The 13,230-nt window shown below is 38.4% G+C and overlaps 1 protein-coding gene across 3 annotated transcripts in view; it reads right to left on the bottom strand.

The window, feature by feature from the left end:
• kcnn3 (potassium intermediate/small conductance calcium-activated channel, subfamily N, member 3) overlaps nt 1–13,230 on the bottom strand; it is a 128,384-nt gene that overhangs the window by 48,391 nt on the left and 66,763 nt on the right. For all 3 annotated transcript variants that reach the window (XR_015511334.1, XM_087286938.1, XM_087286939.1), the window contains one exon: nt 4,506–4,802. Coding sequence is in view for 2 of the 3 variants with exons in the window: in XM_087286938.1 (XP_087143064.1) it covers nt 4,506–4,802 (297 nt within the window). In the remaining variant the exon portion in view is untranslated. The remainder of the gene's footprint in view (nt 1–4,505; nt 4,803–13,230) is intronic.

Here is a 13,230-nt window from a genome sequence, read left to right as displayed (position 1 = left end):
GATTTTTTTGTGCTTGTTTTAAGCACGAGATCTGAATAATATTCACACATATTGACAACTAATCACCATTCAAAGTGCAGCAGCATAGCTCCTCATTTCAAAAATAGTAAGTATACATTGACATATGGGGTGACCTTTTTATACAGAAATATATTCACTCACCGGCCACTTTTCTAGGTACAGCTTACTAGTACCGTATTGGACCCCTTTTTGCCTTTAGAACTGTCTTAATCTTTTGTGGCATAGATTTAACAAGTTACTGGAAATATTTAGAGATTTTGGCCCATATTAACATGATAGCATCCCACAGTTATTGCAGATTTTATTGACTGCTGCTGTAGCCCATCTGCTTCAAGGTTCAACATGTTTTGCGTTCAGAGATGCTTTTCTGCATACCTCGGCTGTAACAAGTGGTTATTTGAGTTACTGTTGCCTTTCTATCAGCTGCAACCGGTCTGGCCATTCTCCTCTGACCTCTGGCATCAACAAGGCATTTATTCCCACAGAACTGACGCTCATTAGATATTTCTATTTTTCGAACCATTTTCTGTAAACCCTAAAGATGGTTGTGCATGAAAATCCCAGTAGATGAGCAGTTTCTGAAATACTCAGACCAGCCCGTTTGGCACCAACAACCATGCCACATTCAAAGTCACTTAATTCCCCTTTCTTCCACATTCCGATGCTTGGTTCAAACTGCAGCAAATCGTCTTAAACATGTCTACATACCTAAATGCACTGAGTTGCTGCCATGTGATTGGCTGAATAGAAATTTGATTAGCATTAAAAAGCAGTTGGACATTAGGTGTACCTAATAAAGTGGCCAGTGAGTGTATGATTTATTTTAAAATATTTTGATAATGAATAAATCATTAAATGTTTTTCTTTCCCATCTCTCGGCTTACAGGTGGCAGGAGATGAGTGGACAGTGTGTAACTTTTCCCATTGTTTCAGTTCGCTGATTTATGTTAAATAACTTATTTAAAATAACTTATTGTGCAAAATAACGTCTTTGATTTTCAATATCAAAGTGGTTTTAGATTAATATGTTGCAAGCTCATTTATTGACAATGCATATTTGATAATAAATAGTATTGATTGTAATTAATAACCAAATCATACGAGGCTTGTTTGGGGATTTTGTTTACATTTTTCAAACTTGCAACAGTTTAAAAGCAGCTGTTACACTTAAAGGCTTGGCTATTTGTTAGGTCAGTGTAAAACCTTTAACCATCAGTAAAGCTGACAGGTTCATCGCTCTCTAGAGACTGAACAAACAGCATAACCACACACAAAACCTCTTCCTCCAGTGCTGAAAACCACAGGCCTTGGCACTCATGATTGTCATCGTAAAACTGAACTTTACTGCTTTCAGCTTCACTTTGTACAGCCTTTCTCTAAGATGAACAGATTGAGCTCTTTTCAGCATAGACATACAGTCAGGATCGGAGGGACAATAGCATTTTGCTTTTTTTTTTTTCCCTGAGAGGATGTGTTTATTGAATCTGGACGCAAGTGGGCCATTGAATGCAGATGGAAAGGGAGAAGCTAGCAAGCTGATGAGGCTTCTACAATTTGAACACAAACACTTGACGTTAGCAAACCACTAGCATTCCATTTATCTCAAAGGCAGAAGCTTCAAGTGTGTGATTGACACCTTTAGGAGTTTGGTGATATAAAGAAATAATTTACACTGTCAAAAATGGCAAAAAAAGCTAAAGTAAAAAATCTATTATTGGTTAACACTAGGTTTCCTTACTGTTGAGCTTATTCTGCAATGTGGAAGTTAGCCCTTACTGCAATCGTTTTAGGACTTTTCATTCTTTTGCCTTTGGAGGAAATAGCTATAGGAATACTGTAAGAAATGGTCAAACTACTTGGTCTACAAACAAGTGTGTTTATGACAACACTTAATAAAAAATAATATAATAATACTACGATGCGGTGGCACAGTAGGTAGTGTTGTCGCCTCACAGCAAAAAGGTCGCTGGTTCTAGCCTCGGCTGTGTCAGTTGGCATTTCTGTGTGGAGTTTGCATGTTCTCCCCGTGTTTGCATGCGTTTCCTCCAGGTGCTCCGGTTTCCACCACAAGTCCAAAAACATGTGATACAGGTGAATTGGGTAAGCTAAAATTGTCTGTAGTGTATGTGTTTGAATGAGAGTGTATGGGTGTTCTCCAGTGATGGGTTGCAGCTGGAAGTGCATCCTCTGCGTAAAACATATGCTGTATAAGTTGGTGGTTCATTCAGCTGTGGCGACCCCAGATTAATAAAGAGACTGAGCCAAAAAGAAAATGAATGAATGAATGAATGAATGAATATAATAACACCGATTTGCAACATCAAGCAGCAAAACAAGCTGTTGTTATGGCTAAAAATCAATGAACGAATGATGTCAATATGCAGTGAGTAACAGTAAATTGATTTTCTCAGAATAAAACTGTGCACCTTCTCCATTAGTATGTTCCTATTTGAGATGAATTCTACTTAAGCTTACCTCTTTCTTATTACCACCTGCTTTTGTTGGTATTTTTGTTCGTGAATTACAAAGATGCAATGCTTATATGTTGATACTTCAAAATGATGGTGTATTAACACTGTATAAATAAGTGAAACACAGTAGATGAAGAAATGTTTTTAACTGTAAAATTCTCCAACAACTGCTTCTAGTTTATTATAAATATTATAGAGTAGAATATGAATAAACTAGTACATTTTATCATGCCATTTTTTAAATGAAATTGATACACATTTCAGAATACCTGAATGAAAATGATCATCAGAAAATTCAACTAGCAAGCAAATATGGGCAGCCATGCCTTTGTTCATAAAAAAACAATATGAGCTGAGTAGTACATCTGGAAAGTATTCATAGCACTTCACTTTTTCCACGTTTTATGTTACAGCCTTATTCCAAAATGGATTAAATTAATTAATTTCCTCAAAATTCTATACACAATAGCCCATAATGACAATGTGAAAGAAGAATTTTTTGAAATGGTTGCAAATTTATTCAAAATAAAAAAGCTGAAAAATCCCATGTGCATAAGTATTGCCGTGAAGCTCTAAATTGAGCTCAGGTACATTATGTTTCCACTGATCATTCTTGAGATGTTTCTGCAACTTAATTGGAGTTCACATGTGGTCAATTCGGTTGATTGAACATGATTTGAAAAAGTATACACCTGTCTATACAAGGTTCCAGGGTTGACAGTGCATGTCAAAGCACAAACCAAGCATGAAGACAAAGGAATTGTCTGTAGACCTCCGAGACAGGATTGTCTTGAGGCACAAGGCTGGGGAAGGTTACAGAAATATTTCTGCTGCTCTGAAAGTTCCAATGAGCACAGTGGCCTCCATCATCCATAAGTGGAAGATGTTTGGAACCACCAGGACTCTTTCTAGAGCTGGCCAGCCATCTAAGCTGAGTGATCAACCTGGTAGAAGGGCCTTAGTCAGGGAGGTGATTAATAATCCGATGGTCAATCTATCAAGGCTCCAGCATTTCTCTGTGGAGAGGAGTGACAACCATACTGTATGTGCAGCAATCCACCAATCAGGCCTGTATGGTAAAGTGGACAGACGGAAGCCACTCCCCTGGAATTTTCCAAAAGGCATCTGAAGGACTCTTAGACCATAAGAAACTAAATTCTCTGGTCTGATGGGACTAAAATTGAACTCTTTGGAGTGAATGCCAGGTACTATGTTTGGAGAAAACCCGGCAGCGCTCATCACCAGGCTAATACCATCCCTACAGTGAAGCATGGTGGTGGCAGCATCATGCTGTGGGGAAGTTTTTCAGCAGCAGGAACTGGAAGACTAGTCAGAATAGAGGGAAAGATGAATGCAACAATTTACACAGACATCCTGAATAAAAACCTGCTTCAGAGTGCTCTTGACCTCAGACTGGGGTGACGGTTCATCTTTAAGCAAGACAATGACCCAAAGTACACTATCAAAATATCAATGGAGGGGCTTCACAACAACTCGGTGAATGTCACTGAGTGGCCCAGCCAGAGCCCAGACACAAATCCTATTGAACATCTCTGAAAGGATCAGAAAATGGCTGTACGCCGTCACTTCCCATTCAACTTGATAGAGCTTGAGAGGTACTGCAAAGAGGAATGGGCAAAAATTCTCAAAGACAGGTGTGCCAAGCTTGTGGCATCATATTTAAAAAGACTTGAGGCTGTAATTGCTGCCAAAGGTGCATCAACAAACATATTGAGCAAAGGCTGTGAATACTTATGTACATGTGATTTTTCAGGTTTTTTTATTTGGAATAAATTTGTAAGAATTTCAAACGAGCTTTTTCACATTGTAATTATAGGCTATTGTGTGTAGAATTTTGAGGAAATGAATACATTTAATCCAGTTTGGTGGCTGTAACATAAAAAATAAAGAAAAAGTGAAGCGCTATGAATACTTTCTATATAAAATGTGTGTCTGAATTCATAGTGAAAAAATATGAATTAGCATCCTGAACTGTCAGTTTTAACCTCTGACCTTGTTGAGTGCCCCTATGCTGCGGGAGGAGGCGTCCGTGAAGAGCTTGCTATGTAGCAGCATGACGCGGGCGATGAGGTAGAGTCTAAGAAACATGGGTACAGACAGCACCATGTCTAGATCTGCCTCCGCCTGCGAGGGAGCATAGGAGAAGGCCAGTCTCGCCCGCCACATAAACTTGAAGTCCCCGGGCACCGGGTGAACCGCCGAAACGATCAGCTCCAGAGCGATAAGCAGCACCCTCTCCATGGTCATGGCAATTCGCCAGTCGTCTGCACCATTGTCGATGACGAAAAGCTGAAGGGGAAAAGACAGAATTGGAATGTTAAATAATGCAAATTGAGCAGAGTTTCCCTGCAAAATTTCAATTTACATAATAGATGTCACATTTGTATTCAGTCTTTTTAAAAGGAGGACTTAAGGGAACACAGCAGTCAGTAGTTACAACAATGACATAAGACGAAGAAATAAAAATCCAGGCTTCATGAAAAGCTTTATTACTTGTTATTTTAGTCGAACACCATGTTCAGATCAGATAGAGTGCTGTAAGGCAATTAGGAAAATGGCTAGATTTGATTTTAACATTTCTACACTAAAAAAAATGCTAATTGCTAATTGCTAATTGCATTTGCTCAATTGTTTTAAGGTAAGTTGTTGCAAACAAGTTATTTGGTTTGAATTTAAACAAACAAATTAAGCTGATTATTAGTAAATTTTATTTGTTTGTTTGTTTGTTTGTTTGTTTGTTTGTTTGTTTGTTTGTTTGTTTGTTTGTTTGTTTGTTTAAATTCAACCCATATAAATTGTTTGCAACAATTTAGCAAAAGTTATCATTTTCAATGTACATTTATAAGTTTTCCACAAATGTGACAGAAAAAAGACAACATATTGAAATGTGCTATAAAATAAAGTAACATAAAATAAAGGGGCAACATGTGCAGTGGGTAGCAAGATTGCCCCACAGCAAGAAGGTCGCTGGTTCGAGTCCCAGCTGGGTCATTTGGCTTTTCTGTGTTGAGTTTGCATGTTCTCCCCGTGTTCGCATGGGTTTCCCCCACAGTCCAAACACATCCTGTATACTAAGCTAAATTGAGCGTTGTGTTTGAGTATGTGAATGCAAGAGTATATGGGTGTTTCCCAGTGCTGGGTTGCAGCTGAAAGGGCATCCACTGCGTAAAACGTATGCTGGATAAGGTCCATTCTGCTATGGCGACCCCTGATTAATAATGGGACTAAGGGAAAAAAAAATGAATGAATGAAAATAAAGTAAAATAATATTAATTAGTTAATTTTCTTTTCAGCTTAGTCCCTTTATTAATCTGGGGTCGCCACTGCAGCAAATGAACCGCCAACTTATCCAGCGTAAGTTTTACACAGTGGATGCCCTTCCAGCTGCAACCCATTACTGGGAAACACTCATTCACACACCCCAGTAAAATAAAATAAACATGAAAATTACTTTGTCCCAACATTTATTTTCCTGTTTATTACTTTTTAGAACATAAAAATCATCTTCTAATCCACAAACCCGACAGAGAACCAGCAGGGCCATGTGTTCCCTCAGGATTTTTTGATGGGTTTTTCATCTGAAGCATGTCTTTGTGTAATTTACATTGACCAAAACAGAAGAGCCTTCACAAACAACCATCTCAATTCAAAAATGCTTCATAAATCAAAAAGCTATTCAGCAAAACCCATTAGAAACTCCGGAGGGAACCCAAAAATGCAAATACTTCTTTGTATTTCACACCCAAACACTTTCATTAAACACAAAACACACTCTTTTCAGCTAAAATTGTTACACCGCACAAATATTTCCGCTTTCGGCTACGGACAAACAAATAGCTTGTCATGTCATGCCTCTCAGCATCCAACAACAACAAAAAAAGTCGAACCACATAACCACTCAACCATTCATCATCTGTTTAATCAAAAAAAAAAAATAAAAAAAAAAACTTCAATTACAAATTAATAATTCAGATTGGCTCATTAGAACGACTAATAAAGGGAGCTGCCATCATACGAACTGAACCACCATAGTGTGTTTGCAGGAGGCGAAAAGCAAAGAAAACAGATTGATGAGCCCCACAATGAGAACACGCTCAGATAGTCATTTTATCCTGCCGGTGACGCCAAACAGATCGAGCAATAAGCAAACAGAATTCCTCTGGCATAATGTCTACTGACAGTTATATGAGCCTCTGCTTCTCTCCTTCTCTCTCCCAGTGCAACTTGGTGTCAGGCGGTATATCAGCGGAGCCTAACGACGAAAACGGGAAGCTAATTGTACTGGCTGGCGGCGCTAGATGTGTTTAATGTTAATTGTAAGTGTTAGATTGCCGAGGTTTGTTTAATTGATAAGCAGAAGGCAAGCAGGGTTTTCCCCACTGAGACATGCACACACACACACACTGGAAATAATTACACGGGAATCCTGAATACTCATGAATGAGGTCCAGGACATATATTATGCTTGCCTATGTTCATGGAAAGGTTGTGTCACAGTGCAACAGGTCTTGCTGGCATCTGATGCTTGTGTAATTGCTCGTACATGTGTGTGTGTGAAGGGCACAGTGCATGTTGTATGGCTGTAAAATGCGCATGTTTTTTTTTTTTCTGGAAAAGCCAGCCTCGTCATGGTGACTGTTGCCTAGGCGACAACATCAAAGACCAGCCAAGCTTAATTAGGGTCCCCTGGTGAGAGAGGAAGAGAATGACTGTGTGTTTGTGTGCGTGAATGTGTGTGTTTGTGCATGTGTGTGTGAGTGCAAAAGAGAGAGAGTGAGATGGAGGTGGAAGGCAGGGAAAGAACCGAGAAAGGGAATGAATGTGCGGGGAAAATACGCTCGTGTGGGAAGCAGAATGAAAGAGAATATGCAAGTGTGTGTGTGTGTGCATGTGTGAGGCTTGTATGGATGGCATGTATGAATAATGGTTGACTGATATGACTTATGAATAATGCTTGACCGATATGGGTCTTAATGACTGATGCCACTGACATCTACAATGGGCTGTGGCTGATTCGATGTCATTTATTTTTTGTATCTGAATGAATTATTGAAAATCAGGGCATAGACAGTGTGAAGGAAATTAAATGATATGATTAAGCACAATCCCCAATCAGAAAAACTTGGGACAGTATGGAAAACATAAATAAAAAAGTAGTGATTTCCAAATTTACTGTGACTTGTATTTCATTGCAGACAGCATAGAACACAAAATAGTTGATGTTTTGTCTGGTCAACTTCGTTTCATTTGTAAATATTCATCCTTTCCTGTCATTAGACCTGTAACACATTCCAAAAAAAGTAGCAGGAGCAGTTTAGGGTTCTCAGGTAAACTGGTTAAATAATGATGTGATTTAAAACAGGTGATGTTGGAATATTCAATCAACTCCATGCGTGTTCAAGAAAAAAGCTTAGGAGAGGTTTTTCTTCAATGTCAAAAATCGTAACAATTTACTGGATACAAATGAATAATTCGATTCACAGAATTCTGTTATCCTCAAAGCAATGCAGAAGTTACAATAAGGAGGTGCGCAACAACTTTCTTTTCCTGACTTCAACTTATATAGGCAGCTGATATTAACAGGTGGAATTCTCTGCACAACGATAAAAACATAAAACTTTTTGTGCTCTGTGTTCAGTTTTAACACCTTTCTTTAGACAGGAAGTTTCTGCAGAGCTGAATTAAATTTTGGACCAGCATTTGCTTTTGCAAAAATGCTAATTAGTATGCACAGCATCTCACACACAACAGTAGAAGTTCAGTTAATATATGATTCTTACATGACCTATACAAATAATAGTTTGATTAAAAGAAAAAGAGACTAAAATAGTAAAAATTTGATTCCTATTTTCTAGCAGTGATGTCAACAGGTGATTGTAATTATGATTTGATACAAAAAAAGTAGCATATAAGAAAGGTCTAGTACTTTAGGAGCAAAGATGGACCGAGGTTTGCCTACAGATACGTGAGAAAATTATTAAAATGTTTAAAAACAGGCAACGCAGTGGCGCAGTAGGTAGTGCTGTCGCCTCACAGCAAAAAGGTTGCTGGTTTGAGCCTCGACTTGGTAAGTTGGTTTTTCTGTGTGGAGTTTGCATGTTCTCCCTGCATCCTCATGGGTTTCCTCTGGGTGCTCCGTTTCCCGCACAGCCCAAAAGCATGCTGTACAGGTGAATTGGATAGGCTAAATTGTCCGTAGTGAATGAGTGTGTATGGATGTTTCCCAGAGATGGGTTGCAGCTAGAAGGGCATCCGCTGCGTAAAAAAAAATATGCTGGTTCGTTAATAGTTGGCACTTCATTCCGCTGTGGCGACCCCAGATTAATGAAGGGACTAAGCCGAAAAGAAATTGAACGAATGAATGAATGAATGAATGAATAAATGAATGAATGAATGAATGAATGAATAAATGAATGAATGAATGTTTAAAAACAATGTACCTCAAAAAAGATAAGAAGACATTTGAATATTTCACCTTCAACATTGCATAAAATAAATAAAAGATTCAAGAAATCTGGGGGAATTTCAGAGTGTAAAGGACAAAGTCACAAGCCTAAGCAGAACAACTGTGATCTCCGATCCCTCATGTGGCACTGCATCAAGAATCCTCATTTATCTATAAGCAATATTATCACTTGGGCTCAGAACAACTTTGCATAATCTTTGTCAAGTAACAATAGGCAGTTACATCCAGAAATGCCACTGAAAACTGTCCTGTGCCAAAAGGAAGCCCTATGTTAACAGTGTCAAGAAGTGCTGTTGACTTCTCTGGGCTCTAAGACATCTGGGATGGACCATCACACAGTGGAAACTTAAGGTGTGAAGCCACACTAGTCTCATGGTTCGGTTACTATTATCATGCCATCGATTTGGTTCAATACAATATCTCGGTCCTTCACAGTGCATTGACGGTGCTTTCTATACACAATTTTATATTATACTTCACAGCACAAGAAAAATATATAACTATATTAATATTTATATATTATTTGTAATACAGTTTTGTCCTTTTTGTCCTCTAATGCTCTGTCGCTGTTCACCGATGAGTGACACAGATAAACAGCAGCGGCGATCACAGCTGATTCATGATAGACGTGGTGAAGAAAACATGCTCTGCAGACACACGCTCGTGGCTGGATCCACAAGTATCGCTATAACAGCTGAAAGGAGAGGAAATGTTATGCCAGCAGTTTAAAGGACCACAGTTTGTGTGTGTGTGTGTGTGTGTGTGCGTGCGTGTGTGCGTGCGTGCGTGCGTGTGTGTGTGTGTGTGTGTGTGAGAGAGAGAGAGAGAGATGAGAAATGAAGTTTACATTTTAACTTCACTGTAACTTCAGTGTCAGTGAAAGACTGTCCAGCAAACACACACAGTGAATTCGTGCAGAGTTTCTGTTTTTTTTAAGTAGTTTGAGCAGCTACCACATCATAGTGCATTTGAGATAAATTATGTCTTTTGTGTCAGTGCCCTTGGCAAAGCTTGCACTTCTGTGATGGCACCGTTAATGCTGAAAAGTACATAGAGATTTTGAAGCACGCTGCCTTCTTTTCCAGGGACGCCCATGCATCTTTCAACAAGACAATGCAAAACCACATTCTGCACACATTATCGTGTCCTGGCTGAGGAGGAAGAGGACACAGGTAATTGACAGGCCTGCCTACAGTCCTAACCTGTCTCTGATAGATAATGTGTGGTGGATTTTGAAGCGCAAAATGCAACAATGAAGTGCCTGTACTGTTGCCCATCTTAAGACTTGTTTACAGGAAGAATGGGACAAAATTATACCTAAAACACTTCATCACTTGGTGTCTACAGTCCTTAAACATCTTTTAAATGTTTTGAAAAGGAATGGCAACATTACAAATGCTAAATGCTTTACTGTTTATGTGTTGCAAGATCCAAAATTGTAATACATGTTAATTTAAATAAATAAATAAATAAATAAATAAATAAATAATGAAGAACACATTAAATAGTATTTGTTGTATTGTCTGCAATCAATTACAAGTCAAAGAAAAATGGCTGATTACTAAATATCGTGAATAATAAATACATATTTAAATGTTTAAATGCATGGAAAATCTACTATAAATATTTGTTTCTTCGTGATTATAAAGTTTATTCTGCATGTTTATTATCTACATCCTTTACCAGGCACAACAGCTAGACTTCACTAGTGCCATACTATTAATAAGCAGCAAATTAAGAGTTTATTGAGTTTATTACAAATCATAGTTAATAAATTAATACCAAGATTTAAACCCTACACTAAAGTGTGACCTATTTAATAAAAATTGCATTGTGTTTATTAAAAGTTTGAAACAGTTGGCATAGATGGATGGATGGATGGATGGATGGATGGATGGATGGATGGATGGATGGATGGATGGATGGATGGATGGATGGATGGATGGATGGATGGATGGATGGATGGATAGATAGATAGATAGATAGATAGATAGATAGATAGATAGATAGATAGATAGATAGATAGATAGATAGATAGATAGATAGATAGATAGATAGATAGATAGATAGATAGATAGATAGATAGATAGATAGATAGATAGATAGATAGATAGATAGATAGATAGATCTAGGGTGTTCTGAATGGCTGCCAAGATGTTGCAAGGTGGTTGCTAGGCGGTTGCTAAGGCATTACTAGGTGATTACTAGGGTGTTCCATGTAGTTGTTAAGGTGTTGCTATGTTGTTGCTAGGGTATTTTGAGTGGTTGCTAAATCATTGCTATGCTGTTGCTAAGGTGTCCTGAGTAGTTGCTATGGTGTTGCTATGGTGGTTTATGTGGTTGATAAGGCGTTGCTAGACTGTTGCTAGGTTGTTCTGAGTGGTTACTAAGGTGTTGTTAGGGTGTTCTAGGTGGTTGATAAGGTGTTGCTAGGTGGTTGATAGGGTGTTCTAGATTGTTTCCAAGGTGTTGCTATTTAGTTGCTAGGGTGTTCTTAGTGGTTGCTAGGTGGTTGCTAAGGCGTTGCTGGGTAAATGCAAAGGCGTAGCTAAGTAGTTACTAGACAGTTGCTAGGATGTTCTTAGTGGTTGCTAGGTGGTTGGTAAGGTGTTTCTGGGTAATTGCTAAGGCATGCTAAGGTGTTGCAAGGGTGTTCTAAATTGCTAGGTGGTTGCAAGGGTGTTCTGAGTGGTTGCTAACGCATTGCTAGGCAGTTGCTAAGGTGTTCTGATTGGTTGCTTGGTGGTTGCTAAGGCGTTGCTAAGTATGTAAGTATGTTGTTAGTGTGTTTCTAGTAGGGATTAGTATGTTTCTAGTATGGATTAGTATATTGTTAGTATGAACAATGTAAAGTCAATGGAAGTTTTTTTTTTTACAATAAAAGTCTATTGGGCAGTTGCTAGGGTGCCATAAGCGGTTGCTAGGGTGTTGCTAGTTAGTTGAAAGGTCATCAGGGACTGGCAGATTGGTAGTCTGAGTTAAATGAGCCCACTCCTAAGTCTGTATGAGAGTCTGGTGCAAAGTTATGAGGTCACAAAGTTTGGCTCAATGTTCATGAAATTGTTCAAGTCAATGACATTTTTCAGAGTTTTTGTGCAAGTCAATGACATTTTTCAGAGTTTTCCGGGTCAGTTTTCAGAAAACTGTTAGACGGATCAGTTGGAAAAGATATAGCAACTGAATTCAGTATAGATTGGAGGTTTTGAGTTAGTTTGGTTATTGTAGTATAAATGGTCTAGGAGGAGATGCGTCCTTAAAATAGTTGAAGAAGAAGAAGACGCAAGCAGAAGAATAAGGTAATGTAGTATAACAGTATGTTGGCTTTCTCAAGCCACCATAATCATTACTCAGTTTATGTAATACCTATGATAAAATAGTAGTGAATATTCATGTAAAACAGGACAAGATAAAGTGGTACATAAATATCAGCTCAAATTAACCAAATTTCAGTTCACAACAACAAAATATTGTCTGAAAATAACATTGTATTAGATATCTATCGGTCATAACTTGTGGCTTCTCTCATAATTCCTTCTCTCATAATTCCCACTCCCCACAAAAATCACTTTTATCTGTGTTAAAACTGTTCTTATTTCGGTTTGAGTAATTGTGGGAATGTTCCTTTGAGAACAAAAAAAGAAAAAAGTAAGAAAAAATGAAACATTAAAAGCATTGAAATCTCACTTTTCTTCATCATCATCGCTCCCTTTCCTCCTCTGCACGTTACTCTCCATTCATCTCTCTGCTACCTCGCTCCTCAACCCATCCTGTCGTTCTTTTTCTGGCCAAATCGCCACCAGGATATGCTGAATAATTAAATTCCATTAGTGAAGGTAATCTGTCAACATGAGTGACTGAACTGAGCTGCCTCCCTAAACCCATCAGAGAGCGAGAGAGAGAAACCCAGAACCTCCCAACAAATGAGGGCCAGAGCCAATTAGGAAAAATTAGGATAGGAAGGAAGGATGAATAGGAGAGCATGCAGACATAAAATGAAGAACGATACAAAGAAAAAAAAGTGGGACAGTCCAGGAGGAAGACGGAGGTTAAAAGAGGAGAGAGTCTGAAAGAGTGAAGCAGAGCGAGAATAATAGTGTCTGTTTGGATGTTTTGCCCTGTCAGAGATGAACACCTTTGTTATGATAATAGCATTAGAAGCCACACATACACAAACAAACGCTTACATACATACTAATTCAGAGCTCCAAACTGAAGTCCAGGGTTTTGGGGATGGTTTTATCGTTGCTGCTT

The sequence above is a fragment of the Danio rerio genome, chromosome 16 (genome assembly GCF_052040795.2).
Source record: "Danio rerio strain M-AB ecotype USA chromosome 16, GRCz13ab, whole genome shotgun sequence".
NCBI classification, from domain to species: Eukaryota; Metazoa; Chordata; class Actinopteri; order Cypriniformes; family Danionidae; genus Danio; species Danio rerio.
This window is presented reverse-complemented; position numbering and strand designations above follow the sequence as displayed.